The 25,295-nt window shown below is 49.1% G+C and overlaps 1 protein-coding gene across 50 annotated transcripts in view; it reads left to right on the top strand.

Annotated features, from left to right (window-relative positions):
* Nucleotides 1-25,295, top strand: part of SORBS1 (sorbin and SH3 domain containing 1) — a 241,706-nt gene that overhangs the window by 197,989 nt on the left and 18,422 nt on the right. For 22 of the 50 annotated variants that reach the window (XM_021074170.1, XM_021074165.1, XM_021074162.1 and 19 more), the window contains 8 exons: nucleotides 2,755-2,927; nucleotides 5,601-5,686; nucleotides 8,952-9,119; nucleotides 12,272-12,318; nucleotides 17,686-17,800; nucleotides 17,942-18,067; nucleotides 19,958-20,152; nucleotides 21,964-22,725. In XM_021074170.1, the coding sequence (XP_020929829.1) occupies nucleotides 2,755-2,927; nucleotides 5,601-5,686; nucleotides 8,952-9,119; nucleotides 12,272-12,318; nucleotides 17,686-17,800; nucleotides 17,942-18,067; nucleotides 19,958-20,152; nucleotides 21,964-22,725 (1,672 nt within the window). Of the gene's footprint in view, nucleotides 1-2,754; nucleotides 2,928-3,439; nucleotides 4,907-5,600; nucleotides 5,687-8,951; nucleotides 9,120-12,271; nucleotides 12,319-17,685; nucleotides 18,068-19,957; nucleotides 20,153-21,963; nucleotides 22,726-25,295 lie in introns of all 50 variants that reach the window. The other 28 variants (XM_021074138.1, XM_021074137.1, XM_021074136.1 and 25 more) reach the window with 3 other exon arrangements.

Raw genomic sequence — 25,295 nt, 5'->3', positions numbered from 1 at the left:
ATGTGGTATAATTCTGATACTTGTGAAAGAATTTCTAAATGCATAATTTCAAAAGTCAAAACATATCCTTAGATCATGTGTGCCAGTTTTACTTTCTGAAAATGTGACCTTTTATTCATTCAACCAATGTGTATTGAGTGCACCCGTGGCCAAGATAGTCAAGTGGGCACCTGCAAACAAGGGCACAGCCTGGGAGGAAGAGCCTGGCTTCATTCTGCCTCTCCCAGGGGCTGCTCCTTGGAGACACATGCCCTGGAGGGTGCTCTGTAGCCTCGCTTCATTTGCCTGCTTTTACGTTGTCAGCTTCGATTCTTTCCCCTTAGATTCCCCTTAGGTTCTCCCATGTCGTCCGAGGAACAGGGAGAAGCATTTGATCCCCTGACCTAGGCTGGAGGAATGAGGAGGGACTGAGCACCTGGACAGCCTGGCAGTGCCCTGAGGAGACCTGGGAAGCCCTTAAAGCAGCGGTGGGCATAGAACCAGGGCCCAGGATTGGCGGAGACCAGGAAGGGGTTGTTACCAGTGCTGGAAGCAGTGGGGACCTTGACCACTTTGAGGTGGAGAGGTCGCCTGTCCTACCACAGTCTCATCTCTTTTCCGTTTCTGACTCCTTGTTCTGGACACTTGTCCAAGAGTGCACCCTGGCAGGTGGCCCTTGGCAGTGATGAGGCACACGAAGCTCCAGCATCTTTAAGCCCGTTTCCTGTGATGTGCGAGCCTGGGCTCTTGGAAGGCACTGCCTCCTGGGTGGTCGGGAAATGTTACAGCAGCTGAGAGTATAGTCAGGGTGTCTGACGGCAAGATTCAAGTTCCACCTCTGCCAGTCTCCTTTGCCCTCCCTGTGCCTCGTCCTCATCTGAAAATGGGAGAAAGTAGGATTGCTTGTGGGAATTAGAGAATGATTATCAGGTGTTTAGCCCAGGGCCACCCACATGGGACGGCTCCCCAAGCAGGGTGTAGGGCTGCAGTTGCTGTCATTGTCTGTAACCATGGGGACCCAGAGTCTGTGGGAGTATAAAAATAACAGTGTACTGATGCATGGGGAGGGGGAAAGAGATGGGCAGATGGGAGCAAGTGAAAGCAGAACACCGTTCCTTGTAGAATCTAGGTTTCAAGGGTGGTGTCTTGGTGTCCTCTATTGTAATTCCTTAACCTTTTCTTTCCCCTGATAATATTCACAATGAAATATTGAGATGAAGCAATTTCATCAAGCTGTTGATGTCTTAAGAGCTGGAAAGTCCATATTGATGTCAGTAACTGGAATTCAATAGGACTGAAAAGCAGCCTAGCGGGCACTTGAGTGCTTTTGTGGTAGAGAGGTCAGCACTTATCTGAGTGTGTGTGTGTGTGTGTGTGTGTGTGTCAGTGGACAAGGGCATAGAAAACTGGAATTGGGAGAGGGGGAAGGTTTAGCAAATAAGTGCTCTTACCTTTGCCTGTGCCCCACCTCATTCCCAAAAGGATTTGTGGTGGTGTGCAAAAATACCTAGATTCTCAGCATGGTCAAAATAAATGAAGGCTGGAGCTCCCGTCGTGGCACAGTGGTTAATGAATCCGACTAGGAACCATGAGGTTGCGGGTTCGGTCCCTGCCCTTGCTCAGTGGGTTAAGGATCTGGCGTTGCCGTGAGCTGTGGTGTAGGTCGCAGAAGTGGCTCAGATCCTGCATTGCTGTGACTCTGACTTAGTTCAGTGGCTACAGCTCCAATTCGACCCCTAGCCTGGGAACCTCCATATGCCATGGGAGCAGCCCAAGAAATGGCAAAAAGAAAAAAAAAAACCCACAAAATAAATGAAAGCTGTAAGTGAGCCATAGTTTACACTTATAACACACATCATAATGTTCTCAATACACATTTTGAAAGCAGCTGGTGCAACATGTGGCTGGGATAAAAAGCACATGGATCCCAGCTTCCCGTTACACTTGGTGGCTGGTCTTCCTGGAGACCCAACACAGCTGGGTCACCCCCTTTCATGGTTGATTTCCATACTGCATTGGTCAAAGCACTTGCAAGGATCAACCCAGAAAAATAATCCAGGTGGTGGACCTGGAGTGGCCAATACCAGCCATCAACATGCAGAGGCTCCACTCAGGTCCTTGGTTGTCCCATCTCGTGTGCAGCCACAGGGCCCCCAGCTCCTGGCCGACCCCTGCTACTGCCCTCTTTCCCTAGGAGGTATTTCTCAGAGTTCTTCTTTTAAAGCACAAATGCCATCATGTGGGTTAGAGCACCTTGCTGTTTGGACAGAATTCCTGAGCTCCCAAGGGCACCTGTGAGCCTGTCTTATCTATAGCGCGCTGTCTCGGTAAGAGTGTCCTTTAGAAAGGATGGTTCTTTTTTTTTTTTTTTTTTTTGTCTTTTTGCCATTTCTTGGGCTGCTCCCACAGCATATGGAGGTTCCCAGGCTAGGGGTCGAATCGGAGCTCTAGCTACCAACCTATGCCAGAGCCACAGCAACGCAGGATCCGAGCCACATCTGCAACCTATACCACAGCTCACGGCAACACCGGATCCTTAACCCACTGAGCAAGGGCAGGGATCGAACCCGCAACCTCATGGTTCCTAGTCGGATTTGTTAACCACTGAGCCACGACAGGAACTCCAAAAGGACGGTTCTTGATTAGGATGCTAGGAAGGGTGTTGCCTTGTACACAGCTGGTAAGGTGCTTTTTTGAAAAAAATGTTAAAAATATTAAATCTTATTCTGTATATTTTTCCCCCTCTTCTCTCTTTGAAAATTCCATCATTCTCAGTATATATTCTTCCAACTTCCACGCAGTGAAGAGGGAATCAGATGGGGCTCCCGGGGACTTTGCTAGCTTGGAGAACGAGAGGCAGATTTATAAAAGTGTCTTGGAAGGAGGAGACATCCCTCTCCAGGGCCTGAGCGGGCTCAAGCGGCCATCCAGCTCGGCCTCCACGAAAGGTAACTGGGTGAATCTGGGGGTGCTGCTTGCCCATCCACACCCATCATCGGGGTGTTGGCGGCAGGGCTGGGGGGCGGGGAACCTCCAGCTACTGGGATAAGTTTTGACTTGTTCAGATCCATTTCCAGGCCATCAAGCCCACCTAGCCCCTCCCCTAGTGTTTCACCGGCCATTTTTCTTTCTGGTATTAATAGCGTCCCTTCCTTTGAACCCACTCTTGCTCTCCCTGAAGCATCTCTCTCTTTTTCGTTCTGATTCCCTTTTCTTAGAAATTAGCTGAGCTTTTCCTAACTCTAACAGGGTGGCCATTTTTCGTTGCATCTTTGCACCTGCTTTGCAGCACAGATTATTTTGCTTCCGGACATCGACTGGAAATTAAAACCAAAACCCAAAAACCCCTTATGACAAATGAGCATGTTACCTCTCCTTTTTTTTTTTTTTTTTTCCTTTTCGTAGCAGCTTTCAGCTTTAACCTAATGGGTCTGTTTATTTTATTCTGCATGCTTTCCAGTGGATCGTAAAGGTGGGAATGCTCACATTATTTCTTCATCTTCAGTCCATAGCCGAGCGGGTCACACTAGCAGTGTGTTAGGCCCTGGGTGTAAGCACAAGAAACCCCTGTCTGCCGCGAAAGCCTGCATTTCGGAAATCCTCCCCTCCAAATTCAAACCCAGGCTCTCTGCTCCCAGCGCTCTTTTGCAGGATCAGAAGAGCATCCTGTTGCCATCAGAAAAGGCTCAGAGCTACGAGAACTTGTGTGTCTCGGTTTCTCTGGGTGACTCCAAGAGAGGCCTCCCTCTGCAAGTGGGGGGCAGTGTGGAGAACCTGCTGATGCGCTCGAGGCGGGACTACGACGGCAAGTTGGGCAGCACCATGAGCCTGCAGGAGTACAGCACTGGCTCCAGGAGGCCCTGCCCGCTCTCCAGAAGGGCCGGCTCGCAGTTCACTGTGCTCTACCGGGACATGCACCACATCAACCGGGCCGGCCTCTCCCTGGGCTCCGTCTCCTCCTCCAGTGTGCGGGATCTTGCCTCCCACTTTGAGAGGAGCGGCCTGGCACTGTCCAGGGGCGAGCTGGGCCCCAGCCAGGAGGGCTCGGAGAACATCCCCAAGCACACCGTCTCCTCCCGCATCACGGCTTTCGAGCAGCTGATCCAGCGCTCACGCTCCATGCCGTCCCTGGACCTGTCGGGCAGGCTGAGCAAGTCCCCCACGCCTGCGCTGGCCCGGGGCGGCCTGACCTCCGCCCGATCGGCCGAGTCCCTGCTGGAGTCGACGAAGCTCCGGCCCAGAGAGGTGGTGGAGGGGCTCAGCCCCGAGGGCCTCTATGCCTCCCCAATATGTAGCCGGATGGCGGATCCCACCCTGGGCTTCCGGGGCCTCATGCCTTCCGAGCCCCTCTCCACCTGCTCAGACGAGCTGGACCGATGCTCTAACATCTCCAGCGACAGCCGAGAGGGCAGCAGCAGCAGTGTGCATGGAGACTTCCCCAAACACCGCCTCAACAAGTGCAAGGGCACCTGCCCAGCCTCATACACCCGCTTCACCACCATCCGGAGGCACGAGCAGCAGCAGACCTGCAGGCGGCCCGACTGGCGCCCAGACCCCCGGGGGGACAAGGCCACGCTCCTCAGGAACATCTACCTAATGAGCCCCCTCCCTTTTCGGTTGAAAAAGCCTCTCCAGCACCCCCCTAGACAGCCTTGCTCCGGGGACTTCTCAGGCCAGAAGGCAGAGCCCCCCAGTCAGCCCCATCTGGATGAGCCCCCCTCTGGGGAGAAGCCCTCGGTCCCCAAACGCCTGTCTTCCCGGCACACCATGGCCAGGCTGAGCCGGACCTCTGAGGCCCCTCAGGAGAGACCCTCAGCCCCGGAGGTCTGCCCGAGAGCCTTTAGTAACGGGAACTCCATGTCATACCCAGACCACGGCCTGGACAGGAACAACAACCCCCAAAGTGAACTGGGAACATCCCTCGGAGGTGGCCTTCTGTGTCTTTGCCCCATCTCACCTCACCCATCTCTCCACTCTGCTTGCTTTGTTCCCTCCTCCCGTGTGCCCTTGGTGCTCATTTTCTGGTCCGTCCTTCGTTTTCTGTTTGTTTTGCTTGGCAATTAATCATGGCTCGTAGTGGCTGCACTTCTTTAAAAACAGACCCCCCGTGTCATTTAGACTAACCGCCAAACTCTGTTTCGAAAGAAAAATTGGCCGTTTAGCTCCTCTGAGAAATTTGTTCATTTGAACTCTTGAACACCTTTGCAGTTCACACCAATCTCAACTCACCCCGTGGTTTTTTGAGAGGCAGCCTCTCTCGGTGGCCGTGTGTGTGTGCGCGCGCGCACGTGTGTGTGTGTGTGTGTGTGTGTGTGTGTGTGTGTGTACAGTGTGCGTCCCTGTAAGATCCTGCACGTCTCTTAATAGGGGCCCTTTTCAAAGAAAATCCTCTCTTTGCTCACGTTTTGCCTCTGATTAGTTTTCTTTGTATTAAACGGGTTCCTAAGTCAAGAAACAAGAGGGAGGGGATTTGGGTTTTTTTTCCTTCAGAATTTGAGTACTGACCACCAAAGACGGTGAACACTTGATATTATTTCTCACGGCTGAAAGGTGAAATCTCTTCCCAATCTGGTTTCCTACTCAAACCTTGCCTGTTTTAATTCTACTTTATTGTTTTGAAGATTCAGAATCGCCAAGGCATTTTATCCCAGCTGATTACTTGGAGTCTACAGAAGAATTTATTCGAAGACGTCATGATGATAAAGAGGTAATCGCCCCCTTTGAAATCTCTTAGCTCTTGGGCAGTTAAAAATATGAAGGAGGTACACATTCAGGGAGGGGATATGGTCTAGCAGTTAGAAGCAAACATTGGGTTTTCACAGGTGACTTTTTAGATGACATAGGCTCCGTCACTCCTCTCTTACTCTACTTTTCCAAAAAGTAGGACTGATTTTCCCCAAGGCCCCAGGTTCCAAATGCCAAGGCCAGCCAGTACTGCGGCCTGGGAAGTTCAGAAAGAGGTTGCCCACCGCTGCATTCGGTGCCTTGCAAGGGGAACCCAGAGGCCCTTCCTCTTGTTATTAAGCAGAGTCCCCCACCTAATTACTCTCCAGGACAACCACCCTCCTGTTTCTCCAATACCACCCACTCTCTATTGGCATAAAGCATAGTTCACATTGAGAAGGATGCAGTAGGAGAAAGAGGACACTGAAAAAGAATATAACCAATGGCGCATTTTATAAAAACCGTTTTAAGTTGCCTTGAACTCAGAAGAGAGATACCCCAATAAGCATTGGTAACTCCCCACCCCAGGACTTCAGGATGCAGAGCTTGTCTGGAAGTTACTGCGATATCTGTCCTACAGTGGTAGAACTGACAGGTCCGAAAAGGAGCGGTGTTTCCTGGGGTTTAGGAAGGGGTCGTTCTGCGTATCAGCTAAACAGGCAAGATCACAAGCTTCCATTGTGATGAAGTGTTGTTATGAGGCGTGCTTTCCAGACTTCATGTTCCCGTAAGAAAGAGCCCTATAGATTAAACAAGCCCTGATGACCATTTTCCCGCAGTGAAGTAAGAGATGGAAGACTTGCTTTGAACCTGTTGGTGGCAGGGGAGGGCATTCATGTGTACCCAAATCTGCCCCTTCCCCTGTAAAGTCTGAAGCCTTTTTCCTGGGTTGCTCTGTTTTGTTGAGTGGCTTCAGAGTGTAGGGGGAGTTTCCTGGTGGATTAGAGCAAGGCTGACATTGAAAAGAGCTGGAGAGTAACAGTCACCGCTGCCCGATGGGGAGACAAAGGGCAAAAATGACCATCGCTCCACCCCTCTCCAGGCACAACACAGACAGTTCGGTAAGACACTTGCACCTGTCCGTGGAAACAGGAAGAGGCATCTGATGGACAGAATTATTTGTAGTAATAAGGTGAAAACCCCACTCACAAGGAGTGTCCATTGGGCCACAGAACAGATGCCTTTTGGTCACTGTCACTGAGATAACAAGATTCCCACGTATCTGAGCCAGGGCTTCTCTGATGAGAGAAGATGACATTCCGTTTGGGTAGCAGTACCCCTAGCATCCAACCCAGAAGGTTTAGTGATAGACGTCTTGCCTACCACGTGGGCAGCAGATTTTACTTTGCTGGTTTCGCAATTCAGAGGGTGAGCAGCTCGCCCTGAATAACACAGGCTCGGGAATCCTTGTGTCTTAATCCATCATTTTTGGCTCATGTGGTTAAACTGGGAATATGGATTTACTGAGGTCATGTTCGGGTGCTGGGTAGGGAGCTCTGCTCCGTTTGCATCCTTCCATTTCCATTGCTTCAGCAATAACCCATGTCCCATCGAGGGGAATGACGGTCCTGGCCTTTTAATGGGCAGATGGTTTATTATTACCATTGGTGATAATGGCATCTCAGAGAGCGAGAACTCGTCAGTCCCGGGAGGGACATATAGCCAGTCCCCTTGTTTTATCTAGGAAAGGGCTGACACAGGGTGGCGGCTTGTCCAGGGCCACCGAGCAAGTTAACTTTTTCCAGAGGCTGAGCTGGAAACCAGAGCTCCCCTGTGCTTCACAGAGCACTTCCTCGTGTCTTGTCTTGATTAATCCTTACCACGCTTACCTGAGCACCGGAAAGCCACGACCAGTTGCTTTATTACTGGTGGACCCCGGAGGAACATAGAACGTGGGCCCTCCCTCCTTGGGGGCTAGGTGTCACTGAGGGCATTTAATTGTGTGCTGGAAGAAGACTGATGCTTTATTGAGAATGCTAAGAATGATCAGTTCTAACTAGAGCTTTCCTGCAAGAAATGTCAATCCCAGGACCATAAGTTTAATTCGTATGGAGTAAGAAGACATTAAAATTCACTTCTATAGGGTCATTTCAGTAGGCAATGAGGACATGTAGTTAGATACAACATTGTTTAATTATTTTAAAAGGCCTTTAAAACTAGAAATAGATGACTATTTCCTTAGGAGAGGTTATTTCTTCTAAACCCAGGTACCATTATGCTTGGTTTATCTTCTGTATTCATAGTCTATGCCATGCCCTTCAACTCAGCTTCCTTTCACCTAATGAGGAAAGAGTTAAGTTAAAAGTAATGATCTGAGTTCCCATCATGGCTCAGTGGAAATTAATCTGAGTAGTATGCATGAGGACACAGGTTCGATCCCTGGCCTCCATCCGTGGGTTAAGGATCCAGCATTGCCGCGAGCTGTGGTATATAGGTCGCAGACTCGGCACGGATCCCAAGTTGCTGTGGCTGTGGTGTAGGCTGGCAGCTATAGCTCCAATTCGACCCCTAGCCTGGGAACCTCCGTATGCTGTGGGTGCAGTCCTAAAAAGCAAGACAAAACAAAACAAAGTCATAATAAGTAAGTGATACTCTCTGTCAGTCACCTAAATAGCCTTTGGTACATGTTCTGAGACCTAAAGATTGTGCTCAGAGGAAAGGTTGTCTGGCCCAGCAGAAGCAGTGCCATATTTTCTGAAGTGAGTACCTCTAGAGCAGCAGGAATAGGAAGCACAAAAGTGACTTGCTTGCCATAGAACCACACAGTAAAAGCCCACAGCAGGTTTAACAGGCCTGATTTGGGCAGGAGGGATTAGCCAGCCCTGGTCCCACCATGGGAATACACTGTGGGAACTTGTCACTGCTTAAGCGAGGTAAGGACAGCACTTCTGGCCCCCTGCCATGCTCGTGAGTGGCTCCTGGTGTCCCCCTGGGTGACCTGGCCCTGGCCACCTGGTATCAGGAGGCAGGAGGCTTTGGGCTGAGCGGGGAGAGAGTCTGGGGACAGTGTAACTGTGCAGGGCTTAGCCCTCCCCACATCCCAGCGGTCCCCAGGTTTCTCCCCACAGTGCTGGGAGTGCACAGTGGGTGGTTACAGCGGGAGTGTCACAGTTGTGGCCATAGAGCCCCTCCAACATCTGTTTCCTCCCTATTGACCCAGCACCTTTTTCCTCAATTGTTTTGGTTGGGAGTTTTCCAGTACCCTGGACCAGATGATTCACAGCCCATTTTATGCAATTTCATGGCAGAAACTTTTAGCGGACCAGAGACGACTTAAGCGAGAGCAAGAAGAGGCCGATATTGCAGCTCGACGCCACACGGGCGTCATCCCGACGCACCATCAGTTTATCACTAATGAGCGCTTTGGGGACCTCCTCAATATAGACGATACGGCAAAAAGGAAATCTGGGTCAGAGGTCTGTTTTGGTCGCCTCGATCTGCTGCTTGACCCAAAGCAATATTTGCCTCCCCTCGGCATTGCCCTCCGTAGGCCAAATTAGTTCTCCAAACAGCATCTGTCATCCTGGCTTCCCTTAGGCTTGCTTTGGCTCTTCTCTGGCTGATCGGTGGACATGACTCCCATTGTGTCCTGTGCTCTGTATGTCCAAGCATGCCTGGCTGTGGGACCGGGGTCTGCTAGGCGCACACCCCCAAATGCATGCCTTAGAGCATCAGCTGCTTTCATCGGTCCGGTCCTCTCCATCTGCATTTTATCATGGTACCATGTTGCCTGTGCATTCTGCTTAGAAAGCTATACCTTAGTCCCTATGCATTAGTAGCTATGGGGTGGACAATGATAAGATTCTTCTTTGAAGAGATGGTTTAGTGTAACTCCTAGGACATACAGTACTGCCTCTCAGTGTCCTACAGTGAATTCACTGACAAAAGTGTTCAGTGGAGCTTAAGCCTCACCGAGGAATTTTGAAACAGAGAGTTTTGCAGTTGGGGTAAGAGCTCTCTGAGAGAGATTTCCTTTGTTCCCTTAATTTTGAGCTTTCTCAGCTGAGATTACAAAACCTAATATTATAGAAGGAACAAAGCAGCACAAATCTTGAAGTGATTTCATCCAGGCTTTGGCCTCCTGCAGGAAGGTCAACATGTTGAAATTCCTGTGCTGGCCAAATGCTGCATCTTAACGTTGATGTTTGTTTTGCCATGTGACCCTTAAGTGGCCCTGCTGAAGATTAGCTTCTTTGGGGAAGCACGTGTGTGTCTGGGGCTTGAGAAGGTGGAGAGATGGGGGAGTAAGGCCAAAGTGTATACATTCAGTGTAATAGCTGATTAATACTCATGTCGCTATCATTTGAGTGACATAGGCCCCACTAGCTATTCATCATATAGTTTGGGTTTTATTAATTTAATTGATAGATGATATCATTTTGCCTGAACTCAGTTGCCACGCAGAGTGTGAACATGGTGCTACTTCGGTAATTTTTTTTTTTTTTTTTTATGGCCACACCAGTGGAATATGGAAATTCTTGGGCTAGGGGTTGAGTTGGAGCTGCAGCTGCCAGCCTGTACCACAGCCACAACAATGTCAGATCTGAGCCATGTCTGCAACCTAGACCACAGCTCACAGCAACACCAGATCTTTTAACCCACTGAGCAAGGCCGGGGATAGAACCTGCATCTTCATGGATACTAGTCAGGCTCGTTACTGCTGAGCCACAACGGGAACTCTCATTGGTATAAATTTTTTAAAGTTCACTCAGCTCTACAGCTGACTGTCATGAGGTAACCACCTTTTTTTTTTTTTTTTTTTTTAAATTGGAATCACTGTGAAACTTTTGTCCTTACAGTGTTGGTCATTTGGCCTTCTCTTCTGAACTTGTCATTTATTATTAACATCATATTTGTTCTTTTTTTTTAATTTGCTTACAACTGTCAATTTATCTTCTTTGATCACAGACACAGATGCAGGCATTGAAATTCTTTGACATTGATTATGATATATTAATTATAAGATATATTCAATCGATTTCTAATATGTACATTTGTAGGTAGATAGATGGAACCATCGCATGAAAATGTGAAAATAAAAAATTCCTGCAGAGAAGTCATGGCCTTAAAGAAGGTCCCTACAAAAAAGACCCCAAGTGGAGGAGCCTGGAAACATGGGCATTTCACTAAGGGATCAAATCTAAAACTAAGCTTGGTGAAGCTTCTAAAAAACACTTTATCCCCCCTCACCCAGACTCTTTTTCCCCTCTGCTTTGTTCGTGCCTTCTCATATTGAAGTATGTGATTTAATTTTTATCCCATTGTTGCTCCACAGCAGTTGGAGCTGCTCATGGCTGGGGCAGAATTCTGTTGGCAGCCATGGGTGGTGTACTCACATAATTTCTCCCCTCTGTTTTTCTTTTTTTAAAAAAATTTGTTCAAATAACTGCTTTTAGTGGTGGGGAAGAAACATGTGCAAATAACTACAATATGTCAAGGGGACTCTTTTACTCTTTTTGCTGGAATTGGAGATGAAGAAATTCCAGGCACCTTGCTGTGGCTGTGGTGTGGCCAGCCGCTCCAGCTCTGATTCGACCCCTAGCCTGGGAACCTCCATATGCTGCGGATGTGGCCCTAAATGACAAAAAAAGGAAAAAAAGACATTCCAGACAAAGAAGGGGTGTCTAGACAAGGTGTAGCACATCGGTTTGCCTGACTGGAACAGGAAGAGTGTCGTAGGAGATAAAGGCAGTTAGGTAGGAGTGGGGAGAAATTACCCAACGGCCTCATTTACCCACCTCGAGTTGATCTGAGGGCAGTTGAAAGACTCAGCCAACTTCAAAGCGAGGAAGTGATGTGATGGACGTATTTGAGGAATGTTATTTGTGCTCCTGAGTGACAGTAGATTAGAGTGAAGAGAAGGAAAAATCAAAGGACGCTTTGTGCCTGGAGAGACTAGAGGTCGGACCCGAGTCGGGTCCTGGGGGCGGGGGGGGGGGGGGGGGAGGCTTGCCGTGACTTCATGACAGACTTGATGAGAGAGTGGAGCCGGGGGCCGCAGATGACTTTCAGGCCCAGGGGTCCTGGAGGCGAGGGCAACCCCACAAGAACGGAAGCCCTGGAGGAAGAGAATGAGCTCAGGGCTCGCTTTATCGGGCTTCTTGGGTGATTTCACAGACCGTGGGAAGTATGTGGAGTTGGAGGTGACGTGAGAGGTCGGTCAGGGGTTCATCTACTTGCAGGTCATAATTGAAGTCAGGCAAATAGAACACGTTCCCCAAAGAGTAAGACAGGAGAGAAGGAATGACTTGGGACTTCTGGCTGTTTTTTAATAGCAGCGGTCAGCTTTGGGAACCAGCGTTTCAGCTTTAGGGTTTTTCTGACCCATCTCTTCCCTAAATCTGGCCCTCCCGAGGCAGATCGTCACCTGATGCGTGGCAAAGCTGACCAGACCTCCATCTAGTACTCTGCTAAGGTCAGACAAAGTGGAATTTTGCCCATATTGCAACAGCAGCGTAAACTGGTTAGGGCGGATTTTTCTGCTCTGCTCTCTGGGAACCTGTGAAAATGGGTCCTTTTCTTTGTACATGAATTGTGAGTCTAACTTGTCATTGTTTCTTGTGTTTAGATGAGACCTGCCAGAGCAAAATTTGACTTTAAAGCTCAGACGCTAAAGTAAGTGCCACCCGTCATATTCACTCAACTGCCTCTTTGAAATGCGGAAGTTCACTCATAGAGAAGAGGTGGAGAAATAACAGCGATTTAAAAAGCAGTAGGGCGGAGTTCCCATCGTGTTGCAGTGGTTAACGAATCCAACTAGGAACCATGAGGTTGCGGGTTCGATCCCTGGCCTTGCTCAGTGGGTTAAGGATCCAGCTTTGCTGTGAGCTGTGGTGTAGGTTGCAGACGCAGCTCGGATCCCACATGGCTGTGGCTGTGGCTGTGGCGTAGGCTGGCAGCTACAGCTCCAATTCATCCCCTAGCCTGGGAACCTCCATATGTGTGGGAGCGGCCCAGGAAATGGCAAAAAGACAATAGATAGATAGATAGATAGATAGATAGATAGATAGATAGATAGATAGATAGCAGTAGGATTTCCCGTCGTGGCACAGCGGAAACAAATCGACTAGGAACCATGAGGTTTTGGGTTCAATCCTTGGCCTTGCTCAGTGGGTTAAGGATCTGGCATTGCTGTGGGCTGTGGTATAGGTTGCAGACATGGCTCGGATCTGGTGTTGATGTGGCTGTGGCTTAGGCCAGCAGCTACAGCTCCGATTCGACCCCTAGCCTGGGAACCTCCATATGCCGTGAGTGCAGCCCTAAAGAGACAAAAAAAGACAAAATAAATAAATAAATAAATAGATAGCAGTAGTGTTTAGGAGTTCCTGCTGTGATGCAATGGGTTAAGGGGCTTAAGGATCCAGTGTGGGGCTAAGCTGGCCTGGGAACTTCCATATACCATGGGTGTGGCCAAAAAAAAGAAAGAAAAGCAGTAGTTTTTAAGAGTTTACCATGCGCCAAGCACCATTCAAATACCTATTTAGCTCATTCAGCTCTCACTGTAACGCTCTGGGGTTGGTGCTGTTATTATTTACTTTGTACTCATGGGGAAACCAAGGGCCGCAAGGTTAAGGAGCCTGCCCAAGCTGGCAGAGATGGAGTTGGGATCCACATCCAGGCAGCCTGGTGCCAGAGCCTGGGCTCTCACTGCTGTGCTGCTCTGCCACCTCCTATGTAAGGATTCAGATTGCTTGATTAAGTGGTGGCTTGAGCTGACCTTCTCTGTGGGAGGAACCAGAAGCAATCGTTTTGCTACTACTTCCCGAGAGAGTAAAGGCTTATGGGAACCCGCAGGAGACCAGCATTTCTCTAAGTATCTCTGTAAAATATTTCTCAGATAGTGTTCCATCATAGAAATGAGCCTGGGAACCACTGCATCCTACGTCTCTCCACCTCCCACCCCTCAGACTTTGCTATTGGCATATCAGTGGCTCTCTAGAATGCTTTCCATGCAGAAACTGATGAGCTGATTTCGTCAGGGTTACTTGAGTTTAGATGACCAGAAAACCTTTCTGTTTGGGTTTTTTTTTTGTCATTGTTGGGTTTTGGGTTGGTCAGTTGGTTGGTTTGGGTTTTTTTGGCCATGCCTGAGGCATGTGGAAGTTCCCAGGCCAGGGTCTGAATCCACACCACAGCAGTAACCCAAGCCACTGCAGTGACACCACCAGATCCTTAATCTACTGTGCCACAAGTGAACTCCTAAACCTTTTATTTTATGTAGAACGAAACTTGGGAAATGCTACCTGTGACTGGGTTCCAAGAGGAACCTGCTTACTTCGTATCTAATCATGGATTCAAGTGGGCGGTGAGCTTTCTTGGGCAGCACAGAGCAGCAGCCATCCTGTTGTCCTGCCGATGGGAGGCCCCACGTCTGCTGCTGAGAGGGAAAGCCCTCCATCCTTAGAGGTCAGGAAATGCCCTGTGGGGCCTGCTCAGCTGTAGTTCCGATCTCCTCCAACACAAAATGGGAGACAAGGTCAGTTTCCAGAAACCAGGCACAGAGCTGGTGCGGTCTGGCTTTGTTTGTCCTAACTCCATTCCTGTAGCTTAACAGCTCACGGGAAGTGGTGGCCTAATGGGCAGATCGTGGGCTCTAGAATCAGGAAGTCCTGGGTTTGCATCCTGACGATGCTGCTCACTGTCTTTGTGAGCAAGTCACCAACCGCCCCACCTCGAATTTTCTCATTTGTAAAATGGGCATAAAAATGCCTCTCCTGCAGGGCAGCTGAGATAATCCTTGTAAAATATTTTGCATGGCGTAGCAAAAGTACCCCCTCCCCATGAACTAACACAATGTTATAAGTCAACCATACTCCAATTAAAATTTTTTGTAAAGGGAGTGGGAGGCATTGGGAGCTTGGGATTATCAGTTACAATTTAGAATAGATTTACAAGGAGAGCCTGCTGAGTAGCATTGAGAGCTATGTCTAGATACTCATATTGCAACAGAACAAATGGTGGGGAAAAAAATGTATACATGTGAGAGTAACTTGATCCCCATGCTGTACAGCGGGCGGGGGGGGGGGGAATAAAAAAAAAAAGATAATTCTATAGGAGATAACCTTCCTTCTTAATTTTGTACAAGGCCACGGTGACCCATGACTCACTGCTTGCTTTGTATTCATACAAGAGAATTGTATAAACTATCAATAATCCATCCTTTAATGTGTAAGCTTCTGTCTCAAATTCTTAAATAACTTTGCTTTTACCTTTAATGGATAGAGCAGTTCTCAGATCTTTCTGAGAGGCTGGTCTTGGGTTATAAATCTTAATTTGGTTCAAATAAAATCTTCCATTTAAAAAAAAAATTTGTAAAAAAGTATCCCCCCCACCTTTCTTTTAAACCAGAGACCCCTGGTTATTAAAAAAAAAAGTTATATAAATTAATTGTTTAGTTTAATCAAGATGTACCAGAGTTCCCTTGCAGCACAGTGGGTTAAGGATCTGGTGTTGTCGCTGCAGTGGCTCAGGTCACTATTGTGGTACAGGTGTGATCCCTGGCCTGGGAATTTACATATGCCATAGACATGGCCAAAACTGCAACAACAATAACAAAGTACTTTTTCTGCTTTTCTCTGAATTGAGGAAATTCCATGCACTCATTGAATGGCATTGTGATATTATATTTACCAAGATTTCCTTAAAAAATCTTGTAACAGTGTTTTCTTTAGACCAATCCTGTCAAATAGAACAAGTGAGAAGGCTGAGATAGACAGAATCCACCACTATTTATCAACATTGCTCATGCAGTGTCCCACTGCTGTCAGTACATTCCTCGTGCAATGTCCCAGTGCTGTCACTGTACCACATTGCCTCAAAAAAAAAAAAAAAAAAGTTAAGAAAACTTTTTAAAGAGAAAATGAGAGATCCATAGATTTGAATATTTTAAACATTTTTTAAACATCCTCAGTCACTAGGTTGTATTTCTCCCCCTGTAGTATGTTATTCAACTAACTTCTGTGGGAGCACTTGGTGTTACCAAGTCTGGCAGGTTTCTGTGCCACAGAACTTTCTCCAAGCTTCCACTGTGCTAAGGGCCATGGTGACACACTCCAGAAAAGATCCAAAGTATATCATGTTACCATTTCTCAAACGTTACTTCTCAATGTAACCATTATTTCGTGTGTTACGCTTTCTCAAACCTTGTTTCCGCCAGACCTTGCCACTTGGTTCTTTGGGAGACAGGGGTGTGGTCCACAGTGCAGGAAGGGGACAGCTCCAGGACCCTGTGACCCACCCACTTTGGCCCGATCTATCCCCTTTGCCCGGGACCTCTCAGCGTCACATGAGCTGTCCCCCTCCCTGCTTATCTGGGGCCATTACAGCTCCCACCCACCTCCACAGCTGCGAGTCACTTAGGGTGGCAGAGTTTGGAGTCTGCAGCTCTCCAGCAGGCCTGGGTATGCTGGGAGTCCTGCACATCCATGTGTCCAAAGTTTGGGATAAACGGGGGCGGGAGGGGGACAGATTCAGAACTCTCCTCTTCCCCCCCACCCCAAGGAGGGCCATGGCAAAAATTTGGCCGAATACATTTCTTTTTTATGGAGACACATGCCACAGATCCCCTTCACAGACTTCTTTGGGGTTAGAACCCTGCCTACTGATGTGAGACCCACACAGGCTGCCTTGTTCTTTCACTGGGCACAGCGCTGACTTTGTGTGGTTTTCCAGATGTGCTCCAGTTGTTTAGCCAGCATCCCTCTCATACCATGGGACTTCCTGGCACACTGCAAAGCAGCCACACCCCCTCCAAACTGCAGTCAGAGACCTTTCTTTCCATGTTGTTGGTTTGATGCAAATAGAAAAGATCTAGTTCATTTTTTTTAGTTTGAGAAAATTTCAAGTTACAGTTTTTGTTTATAATTTATCTTTCTGTCTCATTTTTAAAAACAGAGTCCTGATAAGAGGTTAACACATCATTATTGAAGCATATAACGGATGTGTGTGGAAAAGTGGAAAAAGGGCCTGAAGAACACTGAAGGAAAATCCACTTTTTCTAAGATCCCTTTTGCATGTTGAAAAGGATGCAAATTAACATTTCCTGACTGTTAACTATATAATAGGCACCATACTCTGTCTTTAATTTGTAGTTTGTTGCTAAATTCTCCAAAAACTCTGAGTTAGCTTCTATATTCAGTAAATAAAGTATCCCTGGAATTCCCGTTGTGATACAATGGGCGGCGTCTCTGGAGCGCTGGGACACTGGTTTGATTCCCAGGCCTGGCACAATGGGTTAAAGGATACGGTGTTGTCATGGCTGTGGTGTAGGTCACAACTGTGGCTCGGATATGATCCCTGATTTGGGAACTCCATGTGCTACAGGGCACAAAAAAGAAAAAAAAAGAAGGAGAAAGTATCTCAGAGAGATTAAGCATCTTGCCCAAGGCCCCTGAGCTGGTAAATGGTCTAATTGGGCTTTGAACCCAGATGTACCTAATTTCAGAGCCTTTCTACTGCATGATGATAGATGGGTGGATGGATGGCTAAATAGATAAAATGATAAAAGGATATCAGTACATCACAAATAATTTGAGGGTAATTTAAATATAATGGGTAATGAAGCCTTGCTAGGGCCTAAAAGAGAATAGTGAAAGTATTTAGAAGGAAACATTTTTCATCATTTAATGAACGGCAGTCAAGACTGCTGGGTGCATCACTGTGGGTTGCATAAATATTCTGAGCATGAGATGGCATTGACCAAAAAATACATTGAGGAAACCGCAACAAACAAGCAAGCTATAAGAGCACTTTTGAGTGGTAGTCAGTTTGAAAGTGAACCTTCCTCCCACAAAAGGCTGGAAAAATGCCAACTGTGTTGTAATTTCCTCAATTGTGGGGTTTTCGCTTCCAACTATGGAGCCCCCTCTTGTGTAACTTAGCCCCTTTGACCTCACTCCAAGACTCCCTTTGCTAAAACAGCGAGCATCTTAATCGTACACATATTGGAACATCTGCTAAAATGCCATCGCCCTCTGTCCACAGGGAGCTTCCGCTGCAGAAGGGAGATATTGTTTACATTTATAAGCAGATCGATCAGAACTGGTACGAAGGAGAGCACCATGGCCGGGTGGGGATCTTCCCCCGCACCTACATTGAGGTACGTGTGACTTTCCAAGGAAAAGCCTGGTCATGCCCAAAGCCTCCTTTCTCTAACTCATGTTTTGTTTCCTCTTTTCCTCCCATTTTCCCTGCTTTCTTCTCTCTTCTGTTCTTCTTCACCTCTTTTCTCCTTTCTCAGCTTCTTCCCCCTGCTGAGAAGGCTCAGCCCAAAAAGCTGACACCAGTGCAGGTTCTGGAATACGGCGAAGCCATCGCCAAGTTTAACTTCAATGGTGATACGCAAGTGGAAATGTCCTTCAGAAAGGTAAGCCACCCTTTCATCCCATGCCATGGGGTCCCCCGCTGGGTGGCGCTGTTGTCCTGGGGATGTGGTGTTGCGGTGGCAGCCAGCATGGCAGGGCTGTGCCAGATCCAGGGTTGCATTCAGGGCAAACTGGAGGCTTTCTGAGGTGAGGTATTAAGAAAGAGACTCTACGTTTTTCAGGGTTTAACCTATGTTGAACTCACTGATGAAAGGCAGGATTTCTGCAGTCATAGACCTCTTTTATAAACTGTTCTCAGCGTTTAATGAGCCACCAGCCTGGTGCTGTGTTGACAACTAAGTTGTTCAGCGTTAATGCGGAGAAAAGGAAGTTCTTTGATACCAGGGGAAGTTTAAAAAACTTTGAATCCAAGAGTCTCAGGTTAAGGGCATGCGGACTTTGGGAAGTTAAGTAATTTTTCGGATCCACGATTTCCGCAGATGTGAGATGAGGATAAATGACCCTCTCCCAGAGCTGCTGAGAAAGGATTAAATGAAAGAGCCTCGGTGTAGCTCCCAGCATGACACATGGCATCTAGTTGGAGCTCAGTGCACAGGAGATGCTGGTGTTGTCATTACCTTTAAGGCGCTTATGCTTATTTTGAACAGTTAAGCTATGCCGAGACGCTCTCTCTTATCATGTCAGCCTTCGCTGGCTGGCTAAAGTTATTAAAGTTACTAATTTTATGGAGGATTGAGGGAATTGAGCATATGCCTTAGAAAGATGAGCCACCTCATACACAGAAAAGAGAAACGCAAACACCAGAAGCAACCTAATTGCCCTATATCAGGAGACCAAGAATTAAACCATTATACGTGTGTACAATAGAACTTCCTGGAGTGGGCCATTAAGCTGTGTGCAAAACCAGTAAAAATGGAGAATTATACTTTTGGAAAAAGAAGGAGGTTTACTGTACATTAAGTATAAAAAAGCAAGTTGGGAGATTCCCTGGTTGCCTAGTGGGTTCAGGATCTGGTGTTGTCACTGCTGAACTCAGGTTTGATTCCTGACCGGAACTTCTGCATGCTGTGGGCATGGCTCCTCCCCACCCCCCGAAAAAAAAGCAAGTTGGAAAGCAGAAATACAGTTCATAGACAGTTTTCCTAAGAGAAAAGTATATGCAAATCTAATCCATGTGGAATTAGCTATACCAAAATACGAACAGTGGTAACCCCTAAGTGATAGTATGGGTAATGATTATTTTCTGCCTTATGTTCATGTTTTAATTTTTCTATAATGATACAGGAACAATAAAGTTTAGAAAAAGAAAAAGAACCTCCCATAACCTTAGAGAAGATTGGTTATCTGTCTCTTTTGCATTCTATGAGTCAAAAACTTTGCCTGTTAGCTTGGGGGAATACATCTGACCTTCTTGACAAAAATGTTTAAAGACCAAGCTTAACAGCATGCAGGTGGCTCTACTCCCGTTAGCATCTCCATCCAAGTGATATTCATTCCATCCAGGTCTTTTTTTCTTTTTTTCTTTTCTTTTCTTTTTTTTTTTTTCTTTTTTTTTTTTTGTCTTTTTGCCATTTCTTGGGCCGCTCCCGCGGCATATGGAGGTTCCCAGGCTAGGGGTCAAATTGGAGCTGTAGCCTCGGGCCTATGCCAGAGCCACAGCAATGCAGGATCCGAGCCACGTCTGCGACCTACACCACAGCTCACGGCAACGCCGGATCCTTAACTCACTGAGCAAGACCAGGGATCCAACCTGCAACCTCATGGTTCCTAGTCGGATTCCTTAACCACTGTGCCATGATGGGAACTCCAAGGAAGTTTTTTCTGAACAGAGAATATGATGACCAATTCAGGACAGCACGGGGTACCAGCAGGGGCCTCCGATGTGCCAAGATCAGGTCGGACAAGGACCCTTGTCTTGCTGTGTCTTGCAGGGCGAGAGGATCACACTGCTTCGACAGGTGGACGAGAACTGGTATGAAGGGAGGATCCCAGGGACGTCCCGGCAAGGCATCTTCCCCATCACCTATGTGGATGTGATCAAGCGGCCACTGGTGAAAAACCCCGTGGATTACATCGATCTGCCTTTCTCCTCCTCCCCAAGTCGAAGTGCCACTGCAAGCCCTCAGGTACCTATGCTTCTGGTCAATGGTTTTCACCCTCAGGACCACACACCTCAGTGCTGCAGGCACACAGCCCCTTTGCAGCAGTTCTGCAACACCACGATTAAGAACCGTCACAGCAGTGCAGAGTATACACACCAGGGTTTGTGTACAAGTGCCATTTTTCAAGAACTTGGGAGGGGAAAAGATACACTCAAGGTGATTGCTCTGGGGATGAGGTAATTAGAAAAAGAGAAATAAGAGCCATTATCAGTTGGCTGGAGATGCCATACTGGGAGCATCCCATCTCGGGTGAAGCTGGTGTTCTGGGTACCACCCCTGCCACATACATACTATAGCCAGTATGATTCTCTTAGTCATCTTACTGGTCAAGACTGGCCTACAGAAGACAGAGATTGAAAGGGAGAACTTCACATCTGCATCCTCAGACATAGACCAGATTCAGAGTATTCTTTGCAAGCAAGAACCAGGTTGGTAAAGGAACTTAGAGCATCTCTGTCTATTACTGGGCTGAAAGGAAGTAGGTTTATAGGCATCATAAGGTCTTTGCGTCCTTGAACATTAAACAAACTTTTTTAAAGTTAAATTATTCCAAACCCATCCCCACTTTCTCCAAAACAAGAAAAAAAAAAAAGAAAAAATATGAGACCTTGGGGAGTTCTGTTGTGGCTCAGTGGATTATGAACCCAACTAGTATCCATGAGGATGCGGGTTCGATCCCTGGCCTTGCTCAGTGGGTGAAGGATCCGGCATTGCTATGAGCTGTGGCGTAGGTCACAGACCCAGCTCAGATCCCATGTTGCTGTGGCTGTGGTGTAGGCTGGCAGCTGTAGCTCCAATTCAATCCCTAGCCCAGGAATTTCCATATGCTGCAGGTGCGGCCCTAAAAAAAAAAAAAAAAATGAGACCTTAGGTTCAGGAGAGGTACAGTGGGGTGACTTCCTGTGACGTAGACTGACTATAAATGGTAAGTTACAGGGAGGGAATGGGCTCAGGAGGCCCCTCAGAGGATGCCTCTTTCCTCTCATCCTCTAGTCATCTCTTTCTCTCCCACCTGCCACTGCTGACCCCAGGAGGTGGTTCTTGGCAGAAAGCAGGAGATGGGCTGACCCAGGGCTTCCTGCACAGCGAAATCCAGATCCTGTGATCTTGTGGTTGGGGGTGGGGGCAGTGTGAGCCAGGCGCAGGGCATCCCTCTTGGTGATAAACTCAGCCAGACTTTGCCCTTAACTGTAGCAAAGCATGATGATAAAAGATGACTGCACTGCTCACACCCCTCTCTGGAAGGCTCTTTGCTGAGCCCCCTGGGAAAGTAAAAGCCCAAGAAGGTCCAGGGCTATGGCAGGGCTTTTTAAACTTTTAAAATCGAGGGATGGTTAATGTACAATATTATATGAGTCTCAGATGTACAACATAGTGGTTCCACTGGGCCACCTTCTCCTCCTCTTGGCTCTGGATCAGGGCTTCATTTGCAAGGGTGGTCGGGTTGGACGGGGCAGGGAGCATCCAGTGTGTCCCCTTAAAAGTCTGATTCTGCCAGCACCATCTGCGCCTGACCCGATGGGACCCTTTCTCCCATCTCCATGCCACGTGCCTCTCCCGTCCCCCGCCTCCTGCACCCACGTGCACACACCCGCATCCCAGTCTCTCTCCCAACCAGCCGATTTCCTTTCTGGACACCAGAGTGTCCTGCTTGTCCTTTGCATTTCCTCCTTCTCTGTAGAACCCTTGTGATGATTTTCCTCCTTTCTTCTCAATGCTGACACTTGTGCCTTTTGCTTCTTTTCTTTTGTTTTCCTCTCTCTTTTCCTTGTAAGTTTCCTGGTCACAGCAAGCTCCTCGTGCCAGCCCCCACATCTCTGCCCCACCCCCACCGAGCCCTGTCCCCCGAGATGCACGCGGTTACCGCTGAGTGGATCTCACTGACTGTAGGGGTCCCGAGCCGGCGTTCTCTGGCCCTGACCCCACCCTTGCCGCCTCTGCCCGAGACGTCTGTCTATAGCACAGACCCCCTGGCCTCGTTGGCGAGGCCCAGCCCTTCCCTGTCCCTCAGCCTCCCCACTTCGAGCTGGTCGGACTGGTCCACCCCACATGCAGTAGGCTCCCCGCTGGCCCTGCCTCCCCCGCACAAAGCCTGCTCCCTGGTGCCCGGTGCCCAGGCCTCTCTTCACATCAACGGAGACAGCAGTACCCACATGGCACCTCCGGGGCTCCGCCAGGATAGCTTCTCCCAGCTGCAGCTTGGGCGCTCCGACAAGGTCATCTCGGAGCTTAGCGACGCCTTTAGCAGCCAGGGTAAGCGGCAGCCGTGGCGAGAAGAAAGCGGAGCCCGTGACAGGGAGGCAGGTGAGAGATGCCTGGGTGGACCCGCGATCTCTAAGAAGAGCTGCCTGAGACCTTCAGACGTGGTCAGGTGCCTGAGCAGCGAACAGAGATTCCCAGAGCTCCACGCCCCGGAGGAGAGCTGGCCCCGCCGGCCGCTGGGTGGCCCTCTCCCGGGAAGGGAGGCTGAGCACCCAGAGCTTCATAGAGGTGGCGAGCCGGCCAAGAGGAAGGCCGCTCGGACGGGTGCGAGCCAGGTAGGCCTGCAGCATGACCGTGTGTGCCTTGGGCCGGACGACTCACCCACGGCCAAGTGGGCGCCCAGGAGACCTGTTTGCTTGCCTTGGGAATAGAATTATGACCCAGGAGGGGACGGAGGGGGTCATCCAGTAGGGCGTCAGGGCTGGGCCAGTTGGAGGCAAAGGGTAGTCTGTATTCTGGCCTCTGGATGTGATTCAGAAGTGACCCTCAGGTTGGGCACCTCCTGGCCTGGTGCCAAAGCCCACGAAGAAGGAAGGCCTTCCTCCCGGTGCAGTTGTGCCTGGGAGATAATCCTTGGTTTGCTCTAACCCAGCTGAGAACACCAGGCTTTGGTTTGGCTCCGTGTGGTTTGGTTTCGTGTGCGACGCGCTTTGTGTCCATAACCCGTGGTGCTCTGCCTGCCAGCGCTCAGCCTGTCAGGTGTTCGTCCTGTCTCGTGTCTGTGTGGGAGCGCGGGGGCCTTTGTACACTGATGAGCAGGTGCATTTTGCTTCTGGCCAGGGAGCGGCCCAGTGCTGGGGTTCCTGAATGGGCAGGCCAGGTTTTTAAGCGACTGTCTGATTTGCTCTCTGGGTCAGCTACAAAGATTTCGGGATTTGGACCGAGGTGGGCCCTAGGGTGTTTTGAGGGCTGAAAAAGTTGGAGCAAGGAGAGGTGAACTTGGAAATTAGATCATGGTTCTAACTGTAATTTTGGCTATGCTGTCTAATACCCCAGAAGTCAAAAACTTTGGGCAGTGTCTCCAAAGCAGCCAGATTTAAATACCTGCTCGCCTCTACTGTCTAGAGGCTCTTCCCGTCTCTGAGCCTCAGTTTCCTCATCTGGCCAATGGAGATAACACCAATGGTCCACTTGAGAGGATTCCCCAAAGTATGCGTGTGAAGTGCTAAGCACTGGGGCTGGGAACGGAACACATCATCATGTTGTAAATGGACGCCAACCGCTTCGAGGGACCGAGAGCTGCTTCTGGAACTGAGAACATTCTAGAATGTTCTTTGAATCAGTTCAAGAACCAGCTGTTCTTGAAGCAGCACTAAACCATTTATTTATTGTGCACAATGCCCACAGTAGACCGTACCTGATTCTCAGAGCTGCAATCCTAGTTTCCCCTTAAAAGTGTCATTTACGGGAGTTCCCGTTGTGGCGCAGTGGTTAACGAATCCAACTAGGAACCATGAGGTTGCGGGTTCGGTCCCTGACCTTGCTCAGTGGGTTAACGATCCAGCGTTGCCGTGAGCTGTGGTGTAGGTTGCAGACGCGGCTCGGATCCCGCGTTGCTGTGGCTCTGGCGTAGGCCGGTGGCTACAGCTCCGATTCGACCCCTAGCGTGGGAACCTCCATATGCCGCGGGTGCGGCCCAAGAAATAGCAACAACAACAAAAAGACAAAAAAAAAAAAAAAAAGTGTCATTTACGCACTCATCATATATTTATACAAGGGCTGTAGATAGCAGCCTCTGGGCAGGGTACAGGGGTCATTGCATTCCTGCCCTCGAGGAGCCTTACGTTTGGTGAGACTGGAGGACACAGCAGTGGAGGTATGCTTGGAGGATGCAGGAGCCCAGAGGCCAGAAGCCTGGGTGGGGCCAGGCCGCCAGCCCCAGCCTGATGGTTGGGGGTGGGGCATCATTTGCTGCAGGTTTGCTGCAGGGAAAGACAATGAGGGAGAATGATCACTGTCGGGCTTAGCCCCCCTCTCTGGTTTTCCCCTTTGCACAGTAGAAGTGGAACTGGTCCCTTCTCCCAGGGCAGGGTAAGGGTTCTATGAGGCAGGCGTGGTGCTCGGCATGTGGTAAGGCGCCCTAAAGTGGCTGGTTGCTCCAGCTCCGTGTGTGGGGCTGAGGAAATAGCAGCACCTGGGGAGGGCTCGGCCTGGCCCGGGAGCAGGTGCTCCTGGAAGGCCTGATCCATGAGGGGAGAGAAGGGTGTGTCCGGTGAAGGAAAGAACAGCTCGTTGGAGGAGATGGGGTGAAGTGGCTGGTTGAAAAGAAGTAAATATCTCAACAGAGGAACAATTCTGTAAATGTTCCAAGTCAGCCCACGGTGCCTGGAGACCTGGTTATGGTCAGCGGTGAGTCACCGCGGCCTGATGCCAGGACCCGGTGTGTACAGGAAGCGTGTGTGGCGCCCGGGTGAGGTGAGGGGTATGCACTTCCTGTTTCCTCACTGGGAGAGCAGCGGACGTGCTGGCAGTGTGGAAAGTCAGGCTTGTTGGGAACTGATTTTCCTTTCTTGGTGGGCCTCCGGACCCCAAGTGCACCTCCTGTCCCCTCCCTTCCTCCTGCCCTCCCGGCACAAGCCCCTTCTCCATGGCCCTGGCCTCGCTCCCTGTTGAGAGCAGAGGGGCTGTGCGAAAAGGGCTCCTGCCCACACACCCCCTCCCAAGCCCCGCCACTTTCCCCACCTGTGACTGGGAGCAGGACAGCAACCTGGGAAGTGAGGTCCTTCAGAAGCAGCTTGCTTTTCTTTCTTTCTTTCTTTCTTTCTTTCTTTCTTTCTTTCTTTCTTTCTTTCTTTCTTTCTTTTTGTTTTGGTCTTTTTAAGGCCGTACCCATGGCATGTGGAAG

The sequence above is a fragment of the Sus scrofa genome, chromosome 14 (genome assembly GCF_000003025.6).
Source record: "Sus scrofa isolate TJ Tabasco breed Duroc chromosome 14, Sscrofa11.1, whole genome shotgun sequence".
Taxonomy (NCBI): Eukaryota; Metazoa; Chordata; class Mammalia; order Artiodactyla; family Suidae; genus Sus; species Sus scrofa.
This window is presented reverse-complemented; position numbering and strand designations above follow the sequence as displayed.